The 25,206-nt window shown below is 43.2% G+C and overlaps 1 protein-coding gene across 4 annotated transcripts in view; it reads right to left on the bottom strand.

Annotated features, from left to right (window-relative positions):
- The window catches only part of LOC105465717 (epithelial cell transforming 2 like), a 114,415-nt gene that overhangs the window by 13,597 nt on the left and 75,612 nt on the right, over positions 1-25,206 (bottom strand). For 2 of the 4 annotated variants that reach the window (XM_011714293.3, XM_011714296.3), the window contains 7 exons: positions 20,920-21,006; positions 15,851-16,065; positions 14,150-14,297; positions 11,460-11,533; positions 11,209-11,365; positions 9,809-9,874; positions 8,800-8,888 (listed from right to left, as the gene is read on the bottom strand). In XM_011714293.3, the coding sequence (XP_011712595.2) occupies positions 8,800-8,888; positions 9,809-9,874; positions 11,209-11,365; positions 11,460-11,533; positions 14,150-14,297; positions 15,851-16,065; positions 20,920-21,006 (836 nt within the window). The remainder of the gene's footprint in view (positions 1-8,799; positions 8,889-9,808; positions 9,875-11,208; positions 11,366-11,459; positions 11,534-14,149; positions 14,298-15,850; positions 16,066-20,919; positions 21,007-25,206) is intronic. The other 2 variants (XM_011714295.3, XM_011714297.3) reach the window with 2 other exon arrangements.

Raw genomic sequence — 25,206 nt, 5'->3', positions numbered from 1 at the left:
CAGGAATTCAGCTTCTTCCTGGTTTAGTCTTGGGAGAGTGTAAGTGTCCAGGAAATTATCCATTTCTTCTAGATTTTCTAGTTTATTTGCGTAGAGGTGTTTATAGTATTCTATGATGGTAGTTTGTATTTCTGTGTGGTCAGTGGCGATATCCTCTTTATCATTTTTTATTGTGTCTATTTGATTCTTCTCTCTTTTCTTCTTTATTAGTCTTGCTAGCAGTCTATCAATTTTGTTGATCTTTTCAAAAAACCAACTCCTGGATTCATTGATTTTTTGGAGGGTTTTTTGTGTCTCTATCTCCTTCAGTTCTGCTCTGATCTTAGTTATTTCTTGCCTTCTGCTAGCTTTTGAATGTGTTTGTTCTTGCTTCTCTAGTTCTTTTAATTGTGATGTTAGAGTGTCAATTTTAGATCTTTCCAGCTTTCTCTTGTGTGCATTTAGTGCTATAAATTTCCCTCTACACACTGCTTTAAATGTGTCCCAGAGATTCTGGTATGTTGTATCTTTGTTCTCATTGGTTTCAAAGAACATCTTTATTTCTGCCTTCATTTCGTTATGTACCCAGTAGTCATTCAGGAGCAGGTTATTCAGTTTCCATGTAGTTGAGCGGTTTTGATTGAGTTTCTTAGTCCTGAGTTCTAGTTTGATTGCACTGTGGTCTGAGAGACAGTTTGTTATAATTTCTGTTCTTGTACATTTGCTGAGGAGTGCTTTACTTCCAATTATGTGGTCAATTTTAGAATAAGTGTGATGTGGTGCTGAGTAGAATGTATATTCTGTTGATTCGGGGTGGAGAGTTCTGTAGATGTGTATTAGGTCTGCTTGCTGCAGAGATGAGTTCAATTCCTGGATATCCTTGTTAACTTTCTGTCTCGTTGATCTGTCTAATGTTGACAGTGGGGTGTTGAAGTCTCCCATTATTTTTTTTTTTTTTTTTTTTTTTTTTTTTGAGACGGAGTCTCGCTCTGTCGCCCAGGCTGGAGCGCAGTGGCCAGATCTCAGCTCACTGCAAGCTCCACCTCCCGGGTTCACGCCATTCTCCTGCCTCAGCCTCCCTAGTAGCTGGGACTACAGGCGCCGCCACCTCGCCCGGCTAGTTTTTTGTATTTTTAAAGTAGAGACGGTGTTTCACCGTGTTAGCCAGGCTGGTCTCGATCTCCTGACCTCATGATCCGCCCACCTCGGCCTCCCAAAGTGCTGGGATTACAGGCGTGAGCCACCGCGCCCGGCCGAAGTCTCCCATTATTATTGTATGGGAGTCTAAGTCTCTTTGTAAGTCTTTAAGGACTTGCTTTATGAATCTGGGTGCTCCTGTATTGGGTGCATATATATTTAGGATAGTTAGCTCTTCCTGTTGAATTGATCCCTTTACCATTATGTAATGGCCTTCTTTGTCTCTGTTGATCTTTGGTGGTTTAAAGTCTGTTTTATCAGAGACTAGTATTGCAACCCCTGCTTTTTTTTGTTCTCCATTTGCTTGGTAGACCTTCCTCCATCCCTTTATTTTGAGTCTATGTATGTCTCTGCGTGTGAGATGGGTCTCCTGAATACAGCAAACTGATGGGTCTTGACTCTTTATCCAGTTTGCCAGTCTGTGTCTTTTAATTGGAGCATTTAGTCCATTTACATTTAAGGTTAATATTGTTATGTGTGAACTTGATCCTGCCATTATGATATTAACTGGTTATTTTGCTCGTTAGTTGATGCAGTTTCTTCCTAGCCTTGATGGTCTTTACATTTTGGCATGTTTTTGCAATGGCTGGTACCGGTTGTTCCTTTCCATGTTTAGTGCTTCCTTCAGGGTCTCTTGTAAGGCAGGCCTCGTGGTGACAAAATCTCTAAGCATTTGCTTATCTGTAAAGGATTTTATTTCTCCTTCACTTATGAAACTTAGTTTGGCTGGATATGAAATTCTGGGTTTAAAATTCTTTTCTTTAAGAATGTTGAATATTGGCCCCCACTCTCTTCTGGCTTGTAGATTTTCTGCCAAGAGATCTGCTGTTAGTCTGATGGGCTTCCCTTTGTGGGTAACCCGACCTTTCTCTCTGGCTGCCCTTAAGATTTTTCCCTTCATTTCAACTTTGGTGAATCTGGCAATTATGTGTCTTGGAGTTGCTCTTCTCGAGGAGTATCTTTGTGGCGTTCTCTGTATTTCCTGGATTTGAATGTTGGCCTGCCCTACTAGGTTGGGGAAGTTCTCCTGGATGATATCCTGAAGAGTGTTTTCCAACTTGGTTCCATTTTCCCCCTCACTTTCAGGCACCCCAATCAGATGTAGATTTGGTCTTTTTACATAATCCCATACTTCTTGCAGGCTTTGTTCATTTCTTTTTCTTCTTTTTTCTTTAGGTTTCTCTTCTCGCTTCATTTCATTCATTTGATCCTCAATCGCTGATACTCTTTCTTCCAGTTGATCGAGTCAGTTACTGAAGCTTGTGCATTTGTCACGTATTTCTGGTGTCATGGTTTTCATCTCTGTCCATTCGTTTATGGCCTTCTCTGCATTAATTATTCTAGTTATCAATTCTTCCACTTTTTTTTCAAGATTTTTAGTTTCTTTGCGCTGGGTACGTAGTTCCTCCTTTAGCTCTGAGAAGTTTGATGGACTGGAGCCTTCTTCTGTCATCTCGTCAAAGTCATTCTCCATCTAGCTTTGATCCATTGCTGGCGATGAGCTGCGTTCCTTTGCAGGGGGTGATGCGCTCTTATTTTTTGAATTTCCAGCTTTTCTGCCCTGCTTTTTCCCCATCTTTGTGGTTTTATCTGCCTCTAGTCTTTGATGATGGTGACGTACTGATGGGGTTTTGGTGTGGGTGTCCTTCCTGTTTGTTAGTTTTCCTTCTAACAGTCAGGACCCTCAGCTGTAGGTCTGTTGGAGATTGCTTGAGGTCCACTCCAGACCCTGTTTGCCTGGGTATCAGCAGCAGAGGCTGCAGAAGATAGAATATTGCTGAACAGCGAGTGTACCTGTCTGATTCTTGCTATGGAAGCTTCCTCTCAGGGGTGTAGTCCACCATGTGAGGTGTGGGGTGTCGGTCTGCCCCTAGTGGGGGATGTCTCCCAGTTAGGCTACTCAGAGGTCAGGGACCCACTTGAGCAGGTAGTCTGTCCGTTCTCAGATCTCAACCTCCGTGTTGGGAGATCCACTGCTCACTTCAAAGCTGTCAGACAGAATCGTTTGCGTCTGCAGAGGTTTCAGCTGCTTTTTGTTGTTGTTGTTGTTTAGCTGTGCCCTGTCCCCAGAGGTGGAGTCTACAGAGACAGGCAGGACTCCTTGAGCTGCTGTGAGCTCCACCCAGTTCGAGCTTCCCAGCCACTTTGTTTATCTACTTAAGCCTCAGCAATGGCAGGCGCCCCTCCCCCAGCCTCGCTGCTGCCTTGTCGCAAGATCGCAGACTGCTGTGCTAGCAATGAGGGAGGCTCCGTGGGCGTGGGACCCTCCCGGCCTGGTGTGGAATATAGTCTCCTGGTGTGCCCGTTTGCTAAGATCCTTGGTAGAGCGCAGTATTGGGGTGGGAGTTACCCAATTTTCCAGGTGTTGTGTGTTTCAGTTCCCCTGGCTAGGAAAAGGGATTCCCTTCCCCCTTGTGCTTCCCAGGTGAGGCGATGCCTCGCCCTGCTTCAGCTCTCGCTGGTCGGGCTGCAGCAGCTGACCAGCACTGATTGTCAGGCACTCCCTAGTGAGATAAACCCAGTACCTTAGTTGAAAATGCAGAAATCACCTGTCTTCTGTGTCGCTCGCGCCGGGAGTTGGAGACTGGAGCTGTTCCTATTCGGCCATCTTGCTCAGGATCGAAACATCTTTCTTAAATGTCAGTATTTTGTTCTTAACAAAGGCCTGACCTCAAGGGAAACTTCTACTAGAACCTAACCAACTGAGATTTTACCAGAGGCTAATCAACCTGGGAGAAGGGAAATACCCAATTCCAGCCACTTCTAACCTTACTGTCTCATGTTAGAGGTGAAAAAAAAACGAAAAACAAAAACTGAGAAGCACTTGTGAAGGTCACAATCCAGAAGTAAAAGACTCACTAAAAGACTGAAAATTGATCACAGAACTGTAGAATATTTTTCCTCCTCTGACATCTTAACTACCACAGCAGTACAACTCTGGTATGATAATAGGATTATAGCTAAAATAACTGCAAGGCTCAGACCCTATTTAAGAAGGGATCTCTGGCCGGGCGCGGTGGCTCAAGCCTGTAATCCCAGCACTTTGGGAGGCCGAGACGGGCGGATCACGAGGTCAGGAGATCGAGACCATCCTGGCTAACACAGTGAAACCCTGTCTCTACTAAAAATACAAAAACTTAGCCAGGCGAGGTGGCAGGCGCCTGTAGTCCCAGCTACTCGGGAGGCTGAGGCAGGAGAATGGCATGAACCCGGGAGGCGGAGCTTGCAGTGAGCTGAGATCCGGCCACTGCACTCCAGCCTGGGTGACAGAGCGAGACTCCGTCAAAAAAAAAAAAAAAAAAACGGCCGGGCACGGTGGCTCAAGCCTGTAATCCCAGCACTTTGGGAGGCCGAGACGGGCAGATCACGAGGTCAGGAGTTCGAGACCATCCTGGCTAACACGGTGAAACCCCGTCTCTACTAAAAAATACGAAAAACTAGCTGGGCGAGGTGGCGGGCGCCTGTAGTCCCGGCTACTCGGGAGGCTGAGGCAGGAGAATGGCGTAAAAACCCAGGAGGCGGAGCTTGCAGTGAGCTGAATCCGGCCACTGCACTCCAGCCTGGGCGACACAGCGAGACTCCGTCTCAAAAAAAAAAAAAAAAAGAAGGGATCTCTAGGGAAACCCAAAGATGATAGGGAGAAAAAAACAAGGACATGGGAGAAAACTGTAGCCTCTGACGCCAAGCTACAACAAACAGCAAATATGACCTAACTCCCAGCCAGATAAACATAAAACTTCACACTGAAGGCCTGTTTAGTTCCTTTTACCTGACACATCATATCTGGTATTCAGCAAAAAATTATAAGGGGTTCTGGCTGGGCACGGTGGCTCAATCCTTTAATCCTAGCACTTTGGGAGGCCAAGGTGGGCAGATTATCTAAGGTCAGGAGTTCAAGACCAGCCTAGCCAATGTGGTGAAACCCCATCTCTACTAAAAATACAAAAATTAGCTGGGTGTGGTGGCACGTGCCTGTAATCCCAGCTACCCAGGAGCCTGAGGCAGGAGAATCGCTGGAACCCAGGAGGAAGAGGCTGCAGTGAGCCTAGATTGCACTACTACACTCCAGCCTAGGTGACAGAGTGACACTCTGTTTCAAAAAAAAATTATATATATATATATATATATATATATACACACACACACACATGATACTAAGAGGCAAAATACACAGACTGAAGAGACAGGGCAAGCATCAAAACCAGGCTCAGATACAGTAGAGATTCTGGAATTATCAGAGCAGAAAGTTAAATATGATTAATATGTGAAGGACTTTAATGGAAAAAAGTAGACAACATGCAAGAACAGACGGGTAATGTAAGAAGAGAGACCAAAACTCTAAGAAAGAAAAGGTAATACCGGAAATAAATATAACAAAAATGAATGCCTTTGGTGTGGTCATTAATACACTGGACACAGCTGAGGAAAGAATCAGTGAGCTTGAAGATATGTCAATAGAAGCTTGCCAAGCTGAAAAGCAGAGAGAAAAAAGACCAAGGACAAAGTAGGGGTAGCAGGTAGGGACCACCAGGGGAAAGAACAGAATATCCAAGTCATAGGGACAGTTACAAAAGGCAAATCATATGCATAATGGGAATACCAGATGAAGAAAGAGAGATGGAAGAAATATCTGGAGTAATAATGACTGGAGATTTTACAAAATAAATGACAGCAAACCATAGGTCCAGGAAGCTCAGAGAACATAAAACAGGATAAATACCCCCCCCCAAAAAAAAAAAAAAAAAACTACATCTAGGCATAATACATTCAGATGTAGAAAATAAAAGAGAAAATCTTTGTCATTTCAGAGAATACAAAAACAAAAACCCACCTTACTGTCAACAAAGAGTCAAACTCTGTAAAATAAAGAGATTTATTCTGAGCCAAATATGAGTGACCAGGGCCTGGGTCACAGTCTCAAGAAGTCCTGAGAAAATGTACCCAAGGCGGTTGGGTTAAAGCTTGATTGTATACATTTTAGGGGGACAGAAGTTACAGGCAAACATCAATCAATGCATGTAAGTTTTACATTTGTTTGATCCAGAAAGATGGGACAACTTGAATTAAGGGCTTCCAGGTCATGGAGGGATTCAAAAGATTTTTTGATTGGCAATTGGTTGAAAGAGTTATTATCTGAAGATCTGGAATCAGTAGAAAGGAGTGTCTGGCTTTAGATAAGAGATTGTGGAGACCAGTGTTCTTATTATGTAGATGAAGCCTCCAGGTAGGAGGCTTCAGGGAGAATAGATGGTAAATGTCTCTTATCAGACCTTAAAAGATACCATACTCTTAGCCAAATCTCTCCTGGATCAGGAAAAGACCTGGAAAGAGGAGATTTTCCCAAAAGAGATTACTTTGCAGGGCCATTTCAAAATATGTCAAAGAAATATATTTTGAGGTAAAATACTCTGATTTATTTCAGGGTCTGCTATCTGCCATGTAATACAATACTGGAGATGAGTTGGAATTTGGTATCTTATTTCTACAAGGAGTTCATTTTATCAGTCTTAAGATCTCTGTTTCAATGTTAAATTTGGGTCAGTTGTGCCTGAATACTTAAGGGAGGAGAGTATAATGAGGCATATCCAATCCCCTCTTCCTATCGTGGCCTGAACTAGTTTTTCAGGTTTACTTTGGAATCCCCTTGGCTGACAGGAGGAGTCCATTCAGTCGGCTGGGAGGCTTAGAATTGTATTGTTGGTTTATATTACCTATAGAGGAACAAGGATAAAAATTACACTGAACTTCTCTTCAGAAACCATGTAAGTAAGAAGAGTGTGGAATGAAATAAGCAAAGTGTTAAAAGAAAAAAGCCACCAACCCAAAAATCTGTATCCAGCAAAATTTCCTTCAAACAATAAATTTTTTACACACACACAAACTGAGAGAATTCATTGACCTTAGTAGAACATTAAGAAATGTTAAAAGAAGTTCTGCAGAGAGAAGAAAAATGATGTAGAAAATCAAACTTATGTAAAGAAAGGAAGAGTGTTTGAGAAGGAATACATGAATGTAGAATAATCTAATAATCAAAAACTGGAATCATCACAGAATGTCTTCTACCAAAGCAGTGTGTTTAGAATTGCTGGTTTGGTAGGTAGTTTCTTTCCATCATTGTAGCTCTTTTCTATTGCTACAAGCCAAAAAACAAAACAAAACAAACAAACAAACAGATCAAAGAAAACAAAAATGTCATGACAATGAGAAAAGTGACATATTGTGTGATTTGATTTTCATTTAAGATCTAGTCTAGGTAAGGATGGAGGTGAGGGGACTGATTTCTTCCACCTACGCTGCTACCCTGTGCCGTTGAGGAACATTTGTTGAAATATTCATTGAAATAACAAATCAATTTTCATTATGCTTATTGGAGTTGAACAAATTAAAGGAGTTAATTCCTGTCCCTTTGGTTGCTGTTTGCTGAGTCACTCTTTGTCATTAATACTGAAAATCAAACTTACATACAGAAAGAAAGAATGAGAATAGAATTTTATTTTATTCTATTATTTTGTTATTTATTTTATTTCTATTATTTTATTCATAGTTTGATGAACAGTTTTCTAAAGCAGAGATCACCACACTATGGCCCACACCTGTTTTTGTAAATGAAGTTTAACTGGAACATAGTCATGTTTGTTCATTTATATCTTGTACAGTTTATCAATAGTGTATCACTTTGTATGTGTTGCATCATTGGTAGAGCTGATTTTGTTTTACAATAGCAAAGTTGGGTAGTTGCTGCATATATCATTTGGCCAGCAAAATCTTTACTACGTGAAATATTTACTATGTGAACGTTTACAGAAAACTTTGCCCACCCTTGTTCTAAAGGAGTAAAGGGGATACTAATTTATAAAAAGTAGCATCCTTCCATCTTTTTTTCTTAGGTTACTCTGAGCATCGTGCAAACTAAATAGTGTAAGGTCTTATTAAAAACTGACCTCAATAACTATCTGAGGATAATAAATTGGTCCTCTCTTTCTTACATTTGAGCAGATCATTGGTGTGAAAATCCTGCAACACTTGGAGCTTAGCTAAGTAGAAAAGTGGCCGGGTGCAGTGGCTCATGCCTGTAATCCCAGCACTTTGGGAGGCCGAGGCAGGTGGACCACTGGAGATCAGGAGTTTGAGACCAACCTGGCCAACATGGTGAAACCCTGTCTCTACTAAAAATACAAAAATTAGCTGGGCATGGCAGCGGGTGCCTGTAATCTCAGGGAGGCTGACGCAGGAGAATAGCTTGGAGGCGGAGGTTGCAGTGAGTGGAGATTGCACCACTGCACTCCAGCCTGGGCAGCAGTGAGTGAGACTCCATCTCAAAAAAAAAAAAAAGAAAGGAAAGTGACCAACCTTTAGAATGCCTGCTTATGTGGAGTTTGTGGTCCTGGCAGGGACAATTTTCTTCTCCCATTCTACCCAGTAGCTGGCTGGAATGCGAACATGGTGATAAAATAGCCTACACTATCTCAGAGGGAGTTGTCTGTAACTTTTCAGTCTAATGCGCAGATTCATTTCAAACCTACTGTGTCAGACATTGTACTGAATGCTGGAGCTACAGGATGAGTAAGACAGTCACCTGCTTGGAAGGTGTCCACAGCCTTAGGATAGTTAACTATTGTTTACCTTAGAGAGAAACTTATTTCTTCATCACAGCAATGAAGTTGGGCTACATCTTGTACCCTAATTAGATATCTGTTTACTTCTGATAGAGTCTATAAATCAAAAACAAAATAGAAGCACATATAAATTTTTTTAAATAAAAAACTTACTACTGCAAACCATTTTATATCCCAGAATATGCAAATGTTAAGTAAAACACAGTTCAAACATGAAAAAGTTAATGTTTTCACTGTTTATGAAACAGATTTTCTTAGAAAGACCACAGTATTGACAAAGAAAACTATATTTAAGGGAAAAAAAAGTAATTTTTGTCAAAGTTTTAAAACTACTGAAATTATAGTTTTATTTGTAAGTGCTTTCCTAATATCAAAAACAAAGTTGGGGGTTGGGGGATAAGAAGGGAACTATTCAGAAAGAGAAGTGGGCTGGGCGCAGTGGCTCACGCCTGTAATCCCAGCACTTTGGAAGGCCGAGGCGGGTGGATCACCTGAGGTCAGATGTTGGAAACCAGCCTGGCCAACATGGTGAAATCCCGTCTCTACTAAAAATACAAAATATTAGCCAGGCGTGGTGGTGGACTCCTGTAGTCCCAGCTACTCGGGAGGTTGAGGAAGGAGAATGGTGTGAACCTGGGAGGTGGAGCTTGCAGTGAGCTGAGATTGCACCACTGCACTCCAGCCTGGACGACAGTGCGAGACTCCGTCTCGGAAAAAAAGAAAGTAAGTAGAACACATGGCCCCTTTCCTCAAAGGGCATCGTGATCACAGTAATACCAATAAAGGAACAAAGACTATCGAAAAGTTATGGGATAGGGGCAAGCTCACTTGTGCCCCTTCTTATAGAGCAACCTTGCAGATAAGAAAGATGTGAAATGGGAGGGCGTGGCAGTGCCTGGCACGTAGCAGGCATTCCACAAATAGTAGCTGCCTTGGGGTCTGTAGGTCTCCTTTTGCCAATGATTGGAGGTTGTATTCATGAGCATGAGATATAGCAAATTCCTAAGAATACATACAGGGCATCCCCAGATGATTCTCTGTATATCTGACAGATGATCCTTCATATTGATGTTTTGCTTCATCTAGGGGAAAAAAAGTACTTTCAGGCAAACTAAAATTGTGACATTTTTATTCATAAAAGAAATAGATTAAAATATTTTATGGCACTTGATACAGGGCTTGGTATTTCCATATGTTATAATAGAAAGTTTCCAATTTCTGGGCTGGGTGCAGTGGCTCACATCTGTAATACCAGCACTTTGGGAGGCTGAGATGGGCAGATGGCTTGAGCTCAGGAGTTCAAGACCAGCCTGGACAACATGGTGAAACCCCATCTCTACCAAAAAAAAGAAAAAAAGCCAAGCATGGTGGCGCCTGCCTGTGGTCCCAGCTACTCAAGAGGCTGAGGTGGGAGGATTGCTTGAACCAGGGAGGCAGAGGTTGCAGTGAGCCGAGATCACACCACTACACTCAAGCCTTGGTGACAGCCAGACTCTGTCTCCAAAAAAAAAAAAAAAAAAAATCAATTCTCTGTACCCAATGTTTTAAAACAAAGGCAAGTGACAAAATTGGATGCAAAAAGTATCTTCATGGAAAAATATGTTAGCAGTTTACATTCAGCCCAGATGCCTATTTACAGTATGCACAATACAATAATATTTTCAGAATGATAGTACTGTCTCCAAGGTGCTTAATTACTTCTTCAGATAGTAATTATGACCATCGTACTCACTGAGGCAGGAAAGCTAATTAATGCATTGAAAGTACTTTCAGAGGCCGGGCCTGGTGGCTCACGCCTATAATCCCAGCACTTTGAGAGGCCAAGGCAGGTGGATCACAAGGTCAGGAGACTGAAACCATCCTGGCTAACACGGTGAAACCCCATCTCTACTAAAAATACAAAAAATTAGCCAGGCGTGGTGGCAGGCGCCGGTAGTCCCAGCTACTGCGGAGGCTGAGGCAGGAGAATGGTCTGAACCCGCGAGGCAGAGCTTGCAGTGAGCTGAGATCGCGCCACTGCCCTCCAGCCTGGGCGACAGAGGGAGACTCCGTCTCAAACAAACAAACAAAAAAGTACTTTCAGAAACAAAGGATTTTAATTTTTTTTTATTTTTTATTTTTTTGCCTTTTAGTTGTGTAAAAAATCAGTCCAAATACTTCATTCTTCAAACTTTCATAAAAATTTTATTGTATTTGTACAAATATCTGAAAACATTGTCTCATGTTGCTTGGCTTAGAATAGATGCCCTTAGTGTTGGAAATCACTGAACACACTGTTGATTTAGCATTAAAAGGATGAAAGACTTTAAAGCAAAGAACCCCACAAGAAGATAAGGTGTCTCAGACTCTTTGAGTGGGAGTATCACAAAGGCATTGTAACATGTTTAAAGGATGCAGATTCTTATCAGCAACCAACCTGATCTATATAACTTTTATATTTTTTGATTTGGTCAATTGCAGTGGTCAAGTCCCCACGGTCAACATGCTCTGCAGGGGTATGAAGCCTGACAGCGTAGAGAAGATTAAGATATTCTTCAAATCTTCGGGATGGGTACAACAGCAGCTCCGGCAGGCTGTATGAGGCATAGAGAAAGGAACTCTGGTTTCTGAAGGCCCAGGAATGCCCTCTCTGGGGGGGTCCCTGCAGTGCTCTCCCTCAGAACATACCTCAGCATTTTGGTAACAATGGTCTTATCATGCCTCTTCAGGAAAGTTCGGAATGCTGGTATCATTTCTCTGCACTAAAAGGTGAGGATTATTTTGTCAAAACTTTATGAGATAGTTATAAAGTCCACTGTTCCACTGAGCAAGCGTGATCTATGGAATGCCTGAAGCAAAAGGGCAACATCGATGTCTAACCAATTAGACTATTAGCAGTGCCATTGGTGTCTTCCTAGTATGTTAAGAATGTGTGTCAGCCGGGCACTGTGGCTGTAAAGCCTGTAATCCCAGCACTTTGGGAGGCCGAGGCAGGCGGATCACGAGGTCAGGAGATCGAAACCAACCTGGCTAACATGGTGAAACCCTGTCTCTACTAAAAATACAAGAAATTAGTCGGGCGTGGTGGCAGGCGCCTGTAGTCCCCGCAACTCGGGAGGCTGAGGCAGGAGAATGGCGTGAACCTGAGAGGCAGAGCTTGCAGTGAGCCGAGATCGCGCCACTGCACTCCAGACTGGGTGACAGAGCAAGACTCCGTCTCAAAAAAAAAAAAAAAATGTGTTTTAATTATACATAGACCTGACCCTATTCATTGAACTTAATAAGTATAGACAAATAAGAATGTACTTTGCAACCAGGTGGGCCTGGATTTGAATGAGAATAACTCAAATATATAACCTTATCAAATTACTTAACTTTTCTGAGCCTCAGTTTTCTCATCTGTAACATAGATACCATCTCTAATGCTTGTGGTGTGGAAAAAAAACAATCCTATCCATAAAGTGGCTGTCACACAGTAAATGTTATTTCAGTGTAGTAAGATCTTGACTATTAATGGTATTCACCTTTAATGCTTCTATTAATTATGTTTTCCATAGTAATATTTATTATACAGGTGTTCCACTGTACTTCATATCTGTTTTTTTGTTTTTTGGGGTTTTTTTTTTGGGACAGAGTCTCGCTCTGTCACCCAGGCTGGAGTAGAGTGGCATAATCTCAGCTCACTGCAACCTCTGCCTCCCGGGTTCAAGCGATTCTCCTGCCTCAGCCTCCCGAGTAGCTGGGATTACAGGCACCCGCCACCATGCCCAGCTAATTTTTGTATTTCTAGTAGAGACGGGGTTTCGCCATGTTGGCCAGGCTGGTCTCGAACTCCTGACCTCAGGTGATCCGCCTGCCTAGGCCTCTCAAAGTGCTGGGATTACAGATGTGAGCCACCCACCTACCTTATCTGTTTTAAAATGTATTCATTTATCACTATTAAAGCACCTGTGAGGTTACCTCCTTCTCCATGCCTAAAAGATGTTGGCAGTGCTAACTTCTAGAAATCAAATATTCATGATTTCATTCTCGGACTTTCGGCTAAGACCAAGTGAAATATTTATGGATTTCAATCAGATTAATAGCTAACAAACATTGGCTGGCATGGTGGCTCACACCTGTAATCCCAGCACTTTGGGAGGCAGAGTTGGGCGGATTGCTTGAGCCCAGGAGTTTAAGACCAGCCTGGGCAACATGGTGAAACCCGGTCTCTACAAAAAAATACAAAAAAAATTAGCCAGGTGTGGTGGCACATGCCTGTAGTTCTAGATACTTGGGAGGCTGAGGTGAGAGGATCACCTGAGCCTGGGGACGTCGAGGCTGCAGTGAGCTGTGATCATGGCACTGCACTCCAGCCTAGGTGACAGAGGGAAACCCTGTCTCAAACCCCACAACTAAATAGCTAACATTTAAGCTAAATACTTACTTGTATGCACACACTGTGCTAGTGAAATAGGCATCATTATCTATAGCTAAAGAAATTTAGGCACCAGTGTGTTCCTGATACCATGTGATGCTTTGCTCCAATTCTTGTCACCAAAGTCAGTCCTATGAAACTACCTTATTTATGTAACTGTTGAATCATCAAGTTATCCAGCAGTGACTAGACTCCCTGGGTAGGGGGAAGGAATACTACAAAGGAAGCTGTCAAGGGCAGGAGCCCTCCAGAGGCCTCCCAGCTCACAGGACTTTCCTGCAGGCCTCAGTGAAGATGAGTGGTGACAGTGGACTCTGGCAGAAGTGTGCTGCCATGTGACAAGGTAGCCTTTTCTAGGCTTTCGATACCAAATGAGGAGGGAAGAAAGAGGGATTTTATTCCCAGCAGAAGGGATCCCCACAAGAGCAGCAGGTGGTATAGAAGGGAATTGGATATTCCTGCTCAGAGTAAATAATGGCAGAAATTGCAAAAGGGAAAACTGTTAATAATTTACTCTCTAAGAAATGTAAGATCAAGGCATTCCTTACTTCCTAGTGACATTTCAGAAATTGACTGTTCTTCCAAAAAAGCTGTGGATGATTAATTTTCTACATGAGAGAGTGAACTTGTCAAGGACACACAGGATTGTAGTAGCAGAATGGATTCCAAGCTCAATTGTGGAGCATTTTCCTGTAAGCTGAGGGTATCTGGGGCAGGTGAAACCCTGGTAGTTTGTATGAGGATGAGTTCAGTTCAAGAACCAGTTCCTGGCAATGCTAGGTGTCAAATATTGTGCTAGCCCCTAAGTCAGGGTTCCTGTCCTCAGAGGTCACAGTATGGGAAGAGAGCTGGGAGCTAAGAGCAGAGAAGCCTTTCTTATTAACGCTGGTCTTTCGGGTTCCACACATAACTTCCTTTCTAGCTCAGGTCTCATAGAATGATGGGATTGAAATTCATTTACCTTCTCAATAGTTTTCAGAATGACAGGGTAATTGTTGAAGAAATTGGTATATGTGTTCAACTGGCTTCCAAACTTCGTGACTATTTCTCCCACACAGTGAGCTGGGCTCCATTCCTGTAGTCTGTCTCTCAGGTTATCTAGAAACTGCCTGTGGTATGAGAAGAGCATACGCATGAAATATTCACTTGAGATAACTTACAAACCCAAATATCCATTGTCATCAGCACGGGCATTTTCAGCCTAGTCCTTTACAGTAGGGTTTTGGTCAAGTCATTTCTTCTTAACACAGAGAAGTGCAGATTTGACAGGAAAGGGAACAGGGACGTGAAGGAGTAGGTTGGCTGGGGTAGAATCCCACCTCTTCACCTCAGTTCCTTGAGTCAGAACCACACACTGGCCACGATACAGCTGCCGCCTGATGTCCCAGTCTCTTGCCTCCAGATAGGCAGGTGGGTGAAAGTTGTTACAGTTTTTAGAGGGGAGTGCTCCACTGTCTTCAACAGGGAGTGCCATAGTCCCTGCTTGGCCCGTTTCCCCAGGGCTCTAAGAAAATCCCTCATTCATCTATCAGAGGCCTTCAACACTGGAAGAGGCCTAGTTCAACCTCTTCACTGTAGGAACTGGGGCCCATTGAGAGGAAGGAACTTGTTCCAAGTTACCTAGAGAGTCACCATCGGGGAAGCACATACTCAGGTTGCCTCCCTTTACCACAGGCAGAAATGATCACTTTTCTCTCTCATGTTAGGCACTTGAAAATATGTTGTTATTAAATTGACCCCCAGCTTGGGCTTTCTAAGCTAAGTGTCCTGGTGGCTTAATCCCATTAAATCCTTCTGGTTTTTTCCCATTGCTTAACTGAACATTGCTGATTAAGAATGAGTATATGGCTCTCCTCCTTCCTGCTGTCTTTTGCATGGACTGTCTATTGGTTACAGCAAGGATTCCCAACCCCCAGGCCGTGGATGGGTTCTGGTTCATGGCCTGTTAGGAACCCGGCTGCACAGCAGGAGGTGAGTGGCGGTTGAGTGAGTAAAGCTTCATTGATATTTACAACCGCTCCCTACTGCTTGCATTACTGCCTGAGCTCCAGATCAGCAGCAGCATTAGATTCTCATGGGAGTGCAAACACTGTGGTGAACTGCACATTCAAGGGATGTAGGTTGCATGCTCCTTATGAGAATCTAATGCCTGATGATCTGTCACTGTCTCCCATCACCCCAAGACGGGACCATCTAGTTGCAGGAAAACAAGCTCAGGGCTCCTACTGCTTTACATTATGGTGAGTTGTATAATTATTTTATTATATATTACAATGTAATAATAATAGAAATAAAGTGTATAATAAATGTAATGTGCTTGAATCATCCCGAAACCATTCCCCCCACCCCTGGTCTGTGTAAATACTGTCTTCCATGAAACTGGTTCCTGGTGCCAAAAAGGTTGGGGACCGCGGGGTTACAAAAAGCCTAGGTCCTGAACGCCACTCCTTGCGCCATGGCTAGGAACCAGGGAAGGGGTGTCCTTGGGAATTACTACTGGTTGCAGCCCGGTAGGTTATGTGATGATGATCTCTCTGCTATAATCAGGGTCCCTAAGAGGGGCAGAGCATCATTGCACCTCCATGCAGCTTTAGAAACATTAAAGTATGGGCTCTTCTCAGTGCACAATGAATACTTAAAAAAATACATATTCCGGATTTACCTGTTAAGACTTAAAATCTGTAGAATATCAGAGAAAAGGATCTGGATATTGGCAGCACTCAGAATTGCTCTGTTTGATGACAGTGCTGCTTTCAGTGGTGCGAAATAAACATCTCTCACAATTTCCAGCATCTGCACGTATTTTCTCTCACTCTGTAAGAGTTCCCTGACAACTCTAGTTCGCTTTTCTGCTGAATCCTTCTGGAGTATTCTCTCCTGTAGAGAAGTGTTAAGAACTCAAGTCAGTGATGGAGAAGTAGAAGTGCTGAGCAGTCAGGCAACTACATGGAGAACTGCCCCCCACCACCCCTTGCTGGTTTGTGCTGTTCAGGTTGAAGGGGACTTCACAGGGGGCTGTGGAGGACCCGGCTGTCCATCACTTGTCCCCAGTATCACCAGAGAGCCCCTCATATCAGGCCAGCCTGATGGCCAAGTAGAGAGGGGAATTTTAATCTTGGATCTAAAGGAAGGCAGTTTGAAAATTTACTTTTATCCATCTGTCCATCCAAATCAATATTAGGTATCTTATGCTGGTGCTGGCCATGGAATGATGAGAACAAGACAGAGTCCTGTCTTCATGGAGGTTACAGTCTAGTGAGGAAGCCTTTGGCTTGTCTACCCTTGTTTGTTTTCCTATTTCTTTTTCCAAACTGTTTTATTGATTATCCTGCAAATAGAAAAACTGAAATGAGCTAGCCCTCTGCTAGTTTGGATGTGTCCCTTCCAAAATTCAGGTGTAGCCAATGTGACAATATTAAGAAGTGGAGCCGTGAAAAGATGACTGGGTCATGAGGACTCCTCCTTCATGTATGGGATCAGGTGCCCTTAGAAAGGGGCTTGGCAGAGGGAATTGGTCCTCTCTTGCCTTCCACCATGTGAGTACTCCAAGAGAAGGCCCTTGACAGATGCCAGCACCTTGATCTTAGATTTCCCAGCCTCATAAAGAATTTCTGTTCTTTGTAAATTACCCAGTCTCATGTATTCTATTGCAGCAGCATGAACAGGTGAAGACAGCTTTTTATTATTAGCTAGTTTGCTTCTCCAACTGACATATGAAAAATCTGAAGCATATGCTCTTCTTTCAGTATTAAGGATCTAACTTCAGTATTAAGGATAGACTTGGAGCTATGAGCCCATCTCTCCTGGCTAGCCAGGTTGCCAGATGTGCTATGTTATATTTCCAACTCTTGTTTTATTTATTTATTATTTTACTTTTTTTCTTTTGAGATGGAGTCTCATTCTTTAGTCCAGGCTGGAGTGCAGTGGTGCGATCTTGCTCACTGCAACCTTCGCCTCCCGGGTTCAAGTGATTCTCCTGCCTCAGCCTCCCAAGTAGCTGGGACTACAGGTGCATGCCACCATGCCCAGATAATTTTTGTATTTTTAGTAGAGACAGAGTTTCACCATGCTGGCCAGAATGTTCTCGATCTCTTGACCTTGTGATCCACCCACCTCAGCCTCCTAAAGCACTGGGATTACAGGTGTGAGTCACCATGCCCAGCCTCTTGTTTTATTTTTTAATGCAGAGGTGAAAATCATACACTAGCCTAAAGAAATTCCATAGCCTGATGTTGTGTGTGCTATGTTTATATGGAGAGAGAAATTACTTTTTATTGCTGGTACTAGATATTTTTTTTCTTTTATCTGCATGTTTCAAAAGCTATAAAATGAGCATCTTTATAACAGAAAATCTATAATATCTAAATTTCAAAAACATAATGTCCTTCAATTTGAGCCTAGGATTATTATTTTCCCTCCAGCCCTAAATATACCCCACACTGCCCCCAATAAAATATGACAATACTGCTTCTGCCACTCCTGGTGCTGCTTGTGTTCTCATTCAGTGCAGACCTGAGGTAACTCCAGCACTCACCATGGTAAACAGAAAGCTCAAGGAAGGAGTCAGAACTGCTCACATTCATTTTAAGGTGGTGAGCAGGATGGTTCCTTGGTACAATTTAAGATTAACAGGCATACACCACTTAGTAATAACCACTAAGTAAACTAAGTAAACTTAGCTTACTTAGTACACTTAGTAAACTAATGACAAGCAAGGCTTGTCAATGAGGTGGATCAGATTCCAATTTGTCAGATGGCCAATCAGTGAAACAGAAACACCTGCAAAATTGGAAATGGAGGTTAAAGATGCAATTGATGTGTTTCAGCAGCAGAAGGAGGAGTCCAGTAAAAAGAGAACCTGCTACTTTACGCCAGAGGCTATTCTTACAGACCAAGGGTGCATTCTCAACTGCAATGTGGTTCCACTACATCCTAACTATTACAGTATAGTTTTCTCTGTTCTTTCATTTCCTTCACCATTCCTTTATTGTACATAAGGTTAACTGATGAATGTGCACAAGGATTTTTAAAAAAATTAGTGGCTAATGATACGTGTTGATCAACACAAATGGAGATGAGAAGGTGAAAAATGCTTCTGTGAAAAGACCTCCTTGGCCAGGTACAGTGGCTCACGCCTGTAATGCCAGCACTTTGAGAGGGCGAGGCAGCTGGATCACCTGAGGTCAGGATTTCGAGACCAGCTTGACCAACATGACAAAACCCTGTCTCTACTAAAAATACAAAAATTAGCCAGGCCTGTTAGCACATGTCTGTAATCCCAGCCACTCAGGAGGCTGAGGCAGGAGAATCACTGGAACCTGGGAGGCCAAGGTTGCAGTGAGCCGAGATCGTGCCACCGCACTCCAGCCTGGGCAACAGAGCAAGACTCCGTCTCAAAAAAAAAAAAAAAAAAAACACCTCTTTTCTCCCTTCATGGGATGCACATTCAGCAGTTATCTTTATATTCCAATCTGTTATTTTGCTCTCATTGTTTTAACAACAGCAATATATACATATATATATATATATATATATATATGTTTTCATTGTCAAACCTTTTGTTGTTATCTTGAGACCACTGTCAGGTATTATTACCAATAGTCATATATATATGTGTATATATGTGTGTGTATATATGTGTGTGTGTGTGTATATACATATATATATATATAAATCCTTGCATACCTTGTTCAATTGGAGAATTCTAATGTTTTTCATTTATCATTGTAACATGAAGGGCAAATTTTATAACATTTCTGTACCTACCTCTTATATGTAGGACAATCTGTCTTTAACTGAGGATCAATTAGTTGATAAAAATGATTCCCAGATAGTTTTTCCTTCAAGTCAAGCACCCTGTTGTTTAAATAAGTGTCTTGTTTAAAATGAAAAAATGTGTAATGCTATGTGATCTTCACCAAGATGCGTTAACCATAATTTCACTAACTGGAATTATAATGTAAAAATAAGAGAAAAATGAGAGAACTCACTGTAGTTGAAATACTATAAACACACTTTTCTTTTTTTCAGTTTTTTATTTTGAGACAGGGTCTCCCTCTGTCACCCACGCTGAAGTGCAGTGGTGCAATCATGGCTCACTGCAGCCTCGACCTCCCAGGCTCAAGCGAGCCTCCTGCCTCAGCCACCAGAGTAGCCACCACAACAGGCTAATTTTTGTTTTTTTTTTTTTGTAGAGACAGGGTTTTGCCATGTTGCCCAGGCTGGTCTCAAACTCCTCTGCTTAAGCGATATACCCACCTTGGCCTCCCAAAGTGCTGGGATTGCAAGCATGAGCTGCCAAACTCTTCTTATTTTCCAAACACATGGTCTGTATAGACTACCTATTTAGACATATCTAATGAGGTAAAACATACATCTGCATCCCACTTGTCAGTGGGCTTACAGCCCATATTATTTTTTAATATTATATGTGTATTTCTATATGTATATATTTTTAAATATTGGAGTTATCCAACATTTATAATCATTTTGAACTAAGGTTTTCATTGTCAAACCTTTGGTTGTTATCTTGAAACCACTGTCAGGTATTATTACCAATGGTCAGATGAGACACCCTCATATCCCCTGCTCTATGCAACACGTTCCTCCTGGGAGTTCCTAGGGATGGGTTTGGGGCGAGTGGGCACCCATGTCCTGGGGCTCCACGGCCTGCGCTGTCTGCAGCAGACGGATACAGCGAGGGTGTCTGGGGCTGGGAGAGAGCCCCAGGTCTGAGCTCAGGGCTGCAGGACTTAAGATTTTTCTTGCCCAATTGTCTGGCCTTAGGGAAGTCATTTGACTTTTTCTCCCCCATGTAACTTTTCTTAACTCTAGTCCTTTGTCTATAAAATGTGGCTAGGAATGTGTCTTTTATAGGATTTTGAGAATGAAAGGTGATAATAAGTGTGTTTGTGTGTTGAAGAAAACAAAACAACGTGCCATGCCCTGGGCTACACAGGATGGGACTGGCCTCTGCCGAGGCTGCAGCTTCCTCCACACTTTACCTTTGACATAGAAAGACGGAGCCCTAGACATTGCGTTCATTAGACTCAACTTTTGAAGTCAGACTATAAGTTGGTAGATTAATTAGAAACTGTGAGGCTTTGTCCCCTTGCCATTTCTTTAAAAGACATCCTAGTATCACAGAGGAAAGTCAGGGAGTAACATACAGATTGGTTTTGCTCCAAGATGGTTACACTGGGCCGGGCGCGGTGGCTCAAGCCTGTAATCCCAGCACTTTGGGAGGCCGAGACGGGCGGATCACGAGGTCAGGAGATCAAGACCATCCTGGCTAACACGGTGAAACCCCGTCTCTACTAAAAAATACAAAAAACTAGCCGGGCGAGGTGGCGGGCGCCTGTAGTCCCAGCTACTCGGGAGGCTGAGGCAGGAGAATGGCGGGAACCCGGGAGGCGGAGCTTGCAGTGAGCTGAGATCCGGCCACTGCACTCCAGCTTGGGCGACAGAGCGAGACTCCGTCTCAAAAAAAAAAAAAAAAAAAAAAAGATGGTTACACTGCTGTCCTTCTGGCTCAACTTCTTTTCAGTCCAGGGCTTATTTGAAAAATAAGTCTGCCAGCTGAATTACCTCTAATTATACTTGAGGTTTTTCTTTTAATCCCCCAAAGGGAAATTTTCAAGGAAAACAAAGAACTAACCAGAATAAAGGCTGAAATTTCACTGTCAGGAGCAAAACCAGTGGTAAATTTACATTATGTAATAATTAGCTTACCAGATTAATCAGTGCTTCAAAATTTAAATTATTTTTGCTGAGCCTGGACTTTGTGTCCCAAGAATTGTCTTCTACAACACTTCTTTCCTGAAGATTGAATGGAAACTTGGTTATTGGAGGCAGGTCTTGGCATCTCTGAAAACTCAGTACTGTGCCTGCAGGAGGCCTCTGCCTTCAGCCCCAACCACAGTGTTCCCTACACACAATGAGTTAAGTGCTTGCAAATGGGATGCCACTCTTAAATTTTATGGTTTTTAAAAATAGCCTTTGCTTCCTTTGAACTACATAATACTTGAAAACTAAATCCAGCAAAGCTCCCTCTTCCCTGGGAGCCAGGAGAGTCATGCTGGCCTGGGGCTCCTCCCAGGCTTAGAGACTCACACGCATTCCTGGATAACAGGCTTCTTTTTTTTTTTCTTTTTCTTGAGCCGGAGTCTCACTCTGTCACCCAGGCTGGAGTGCAATGGCACAATCTCGGCTCACTGCAACCTCCGCCTCCCAGGTTCAAGCAATTCTCCTGCCTCAGCCTTCTGAGGAGCGGGCTTACAGGGCCCGCTACCACGCCCCACTAATTTTTGTATTTTTAGTAGAGATGGGGTTTCACCATGTTGGCCAGGCTGGTCTGGAACTCCTGACCTCAGGTGATCCGCCTGCTTCGGCCTCCCAAAGTGCTGGGATTACAGGCGTGAGCCACCAAGCCTGGCTAGGTAAGAGGCTTCTGCCTCAGCTCTGCTCTGTTCCTTCTCAGTTGAGGGCAAATAGGTTATTTTATTTTTAAGATCCAGAAGGAAAAGCTCACAAAACTCACTCCTTTTTTTTCCACCAAGTGAAAATGTGTCAAAAACAGTTTGCGGCCGGGCGCGGTGGCTCAAGCCTGTAATCCCAGCACTTTGGGAGGCCGAGACGGGCGGATCACGAGGTCGGGAGATCGAGACCATCCTGGCTAACACGGTGAAACCCCGTCTCTACTAAAAAAATACAAAAAACTAGCCGGGCAAGGTGGCGGGCGCCTGTAGTCCCAGCTACTGGGGAGGCTGAGGCAGGAGAATGGCGGGAACCCGGGAGGCGGAGCTTGCAGTGAGCTGAGATCCGGCCACTGCACTCCAGCCTGGGCGGCAGAGCGAGACTCCGTCTCAAAAAAAAAAAAAATAACATTAAAAAAAAACAGTTTGCATACCCTTTCTAGACCTGCATATTTAAATAAGGCTTATTCTTTCTTCACTACCTTGTTAACTATTCTTACTGTGGCCTCCCTAAAACTTAGCACATTTTTTTAAAAAGCCCTCCACCCCCACCCCTGCTGCCTGCAGCACCGCAGGGTCCACCCTAGCAACAGAGCAATGGTCCTGTGTTTATGTTGAGGGACGATCATGGTCAGCGGCCATTATTGCTGCCTTCCTCATCAACGACGAAACTACCAATAGCAACCCTTGGATGTCCAGGGATGATGCTGGAAGAATAACTTCAATTTGTAACCAAGACTCCTTTTACCTTACTCTACTGAGGCAAAAACAAATTTTTATTTTGGAGATGCCACATTGCTCTGGCAGCCTGAGCCTCTGCAGAAGAACCCAGGTGTGCAAAGCTGCAGCCAGCTAGCTCTAGTCCTAGATGGCAGGAGGTCCCGCCTGAGCCTAAGTGCTTCCTGTCTGCTCCAGGGAGTCTTCTTATGATTTCTTTTGTCCTCTGCTCTGTGGCTGTCTCATACCAGCCCCGCATGTATCCATACTTATGGTTTGGGCGGAGGGAGGAGATCTACTTTGTTTTGTTTTGAGACAGGGTCTCACTTTTTCACCCATGCTGGAGTGCAGTGGTGCAATATTGGCTCACTGCAGCCTCCACCTCCCAAGCTCAATTGATCCTCCCACCTCAGCCTCCCAAGTGGCTGGGACTACAGGCACACGCCACCATGCCTGGCTAATTTTGTTCATTTTTTTTTTAGAGACAAGGTCTCACTATGTTGCCCAGGCTGGTCTCAGATTCAAGTGCTCCTCCTGCTTTGGGATCTCAAAGTGATGGGATTACAGGCGTGAGCCACTGTGCCCAGCCAGTATCTTGCACTCCAGCGTGGGTGATGGTGTGAGGCTGTCTCAAAAAACAAAAACAAAAACAAAAACTCTCAAGTTGGACCAAGATTTAGATAATGCAAACAGCACACAATTGTATTGTGGATCTCACAGATAAGGGAGCCATCTGTCTCTGGGAGATCACCTGACTACACAGGCTCACATGAAAGTTTATGCATTAAAATTCAGGTGTCATCATGGAACCCCCAGACCACCTTGGCTATTTTAGAACCTGCTCACTTACAATTGGGCTTTGTTTCACATTCCAGCTCAGCAGCAACTTACTTTTTTAAATATAATTTTTTCTTTGTAGATAGGACATTGATTTGGCATAGCAATTTTGTTCGAACCTAAAATTGGCAAGGTCACTCATTTTATATTATATGTTTAACTGCCAGAATTTTTACAGCTTAATTTTAGATTCCAATGCTATCTTTTACTTAGTTTTTATGGATGAATTCAGATGAAGTAACATGGCAGAAACTTTGCACGTTTATAAGACAACGATCATTTTGGGTTAGTGGGTCTTTGCCTTGGCTCTCCAGGACATATAAGGAGGACCATTAAAAAAAAAGCTCGGAGAACATGTTAGGAATTTTTCTCTAGGATGGAGCATAGGCAGACACTATTTTCCAGAGACATTCTAGTCATTGCTGATGCTTCTGCCAGCAAACACTCTGCTGCCTGGATTAGGGGCCAGAAATAGTTGTGAAAATGACAGGTAGAGTTCAGGAACAATTATAATTCTGGCGGCCAGCCATCACCATGGTTGCATGGTATCAGTGTAAACATTATAGGCAGACAAAAACCAGGAGCAAATAATCACTGGGCAGCAGGATGGTAGGTAGGTAGGTAGGTAGGTAGGTAGGTGGATGGATAGATAGATACATGGATGGACACACACACACAGTCCTGGATTTGACAGATAATCCCTATTACACAAGCCTCTCTGGGAGGGTTTTTTTTTTTTTTTTTTTTAATGAGATGGAGTCTTGCTCTTGTCACCCAGGCTGGAATGCAGTGCTGCAATCTTGGCTCACTGCAACCTCTGCCTCCCAGGTTCAAGGGATTCTCCTGCCTCAGCCTCCTGAGTAGCTGGGATTACAGGCACCTGCCACCATACCCAGCTAATTTTTGTGTTTTTCGTAGGGACAAGATTTCACCATGTTGGCCAGACTGGTCTCGAACTCCTGACCTCAGGTGATCTACCCTTGGCCTCCCAAAGTGCCGGGATTATAGGCGTGAGCCACTGCACCCGGCTGGAAGGGTCTTTAAAACAATTATCTCAGAGAAGCTTTCACTTTCCCCTCCTTTGTCTCCTGAGGCTTCTGAGTGAATATCCAGGTTTAAAAATAAACCCTAATGTAAGGAAAATCAGCTTTTCTATTTTTATCCTAATTCAACACTGACATTTAGCTGTGGTTCTTCCTCCTAGAGGTCTCTGCATTTCTTTTGTGGGCTTTGTGCCCAAGCTCTTTAGTGTTAAATAGTAGAGAATCAAATGAGAATCGAATACGTATTTTTTCTAATTCAATTTTTTAAAAAATCAAAGAAATTTCCAGGCATTAAGGAGTTTTGCATTTTTCCAGTTTTATTACAGGCAGACAATGTAGCAATAGAGGGCCTGATTTCCAGCAATAAGGAACTTTCAGCCCAGATTTCATGCATTATTTTATGAACATGATTAGCTGTTCGGGTCAACAGCCAGTTGAAAAGACGTCATTCAGCTTGAATTTTATTTGGCAGAGGAACTTGAGGAGAAAGAGTCTCAGAGGAACTGCTCCGAGTCATCGTTCCCTTAGGTGTCAATGATCCCAGAAACGGTTCTCACCAAGAGTTAGGTCTTTCAAATGTGAGAGTGGCACTTCAGAGGAGGAAGCACCTTAGTTTTGTCCTTATTGCTTTCTTGCTACAAAGAGGGGCTTTTACTGGGATCTGTATGCCTGGGGTTTGAGGCGATAGCTTCACCCTTAGGAATAAAAGTGGGTGAAAGAATCCAATAAAGTTTCCAGGGAGTCAGGAATCAGCAGATGTTGAAAGGACTTCGGAAGAATTTGGAACCTGTGTAATGGGGTTATATATGTTGATCTTTCCCTTTAGTGAACCAAGGGAAAATGAATGGTATTAGAGGCCTGGGTGCTGTTTTTCAGGTTTTCATAGGCTAAAGGATGGATGGAGACTATGTTCACCCTTTTGGGAAGAATTATCTCCACGAATTTCA

Source organism: Macaca nemestrina, chromosome 5 (assembly GCF_043159975.1).
Source record: "Macaca nemestrina isolate mMacNem1 chromosome 5, mMacNem.hap1, whole genome shotgun sequence".
Classification (NCBI taxonomy): Eukaryota; Metazoa; Chordata; class Mammalia; order Primates; family Cercopithecidae; genus Macaca; species Macaca nemestrina.
The sequence above is the reverse complement of the archived record's forward strand: the minus strand, read 5'-3'. Positions and strand labels throughout refer to the sequence as shown.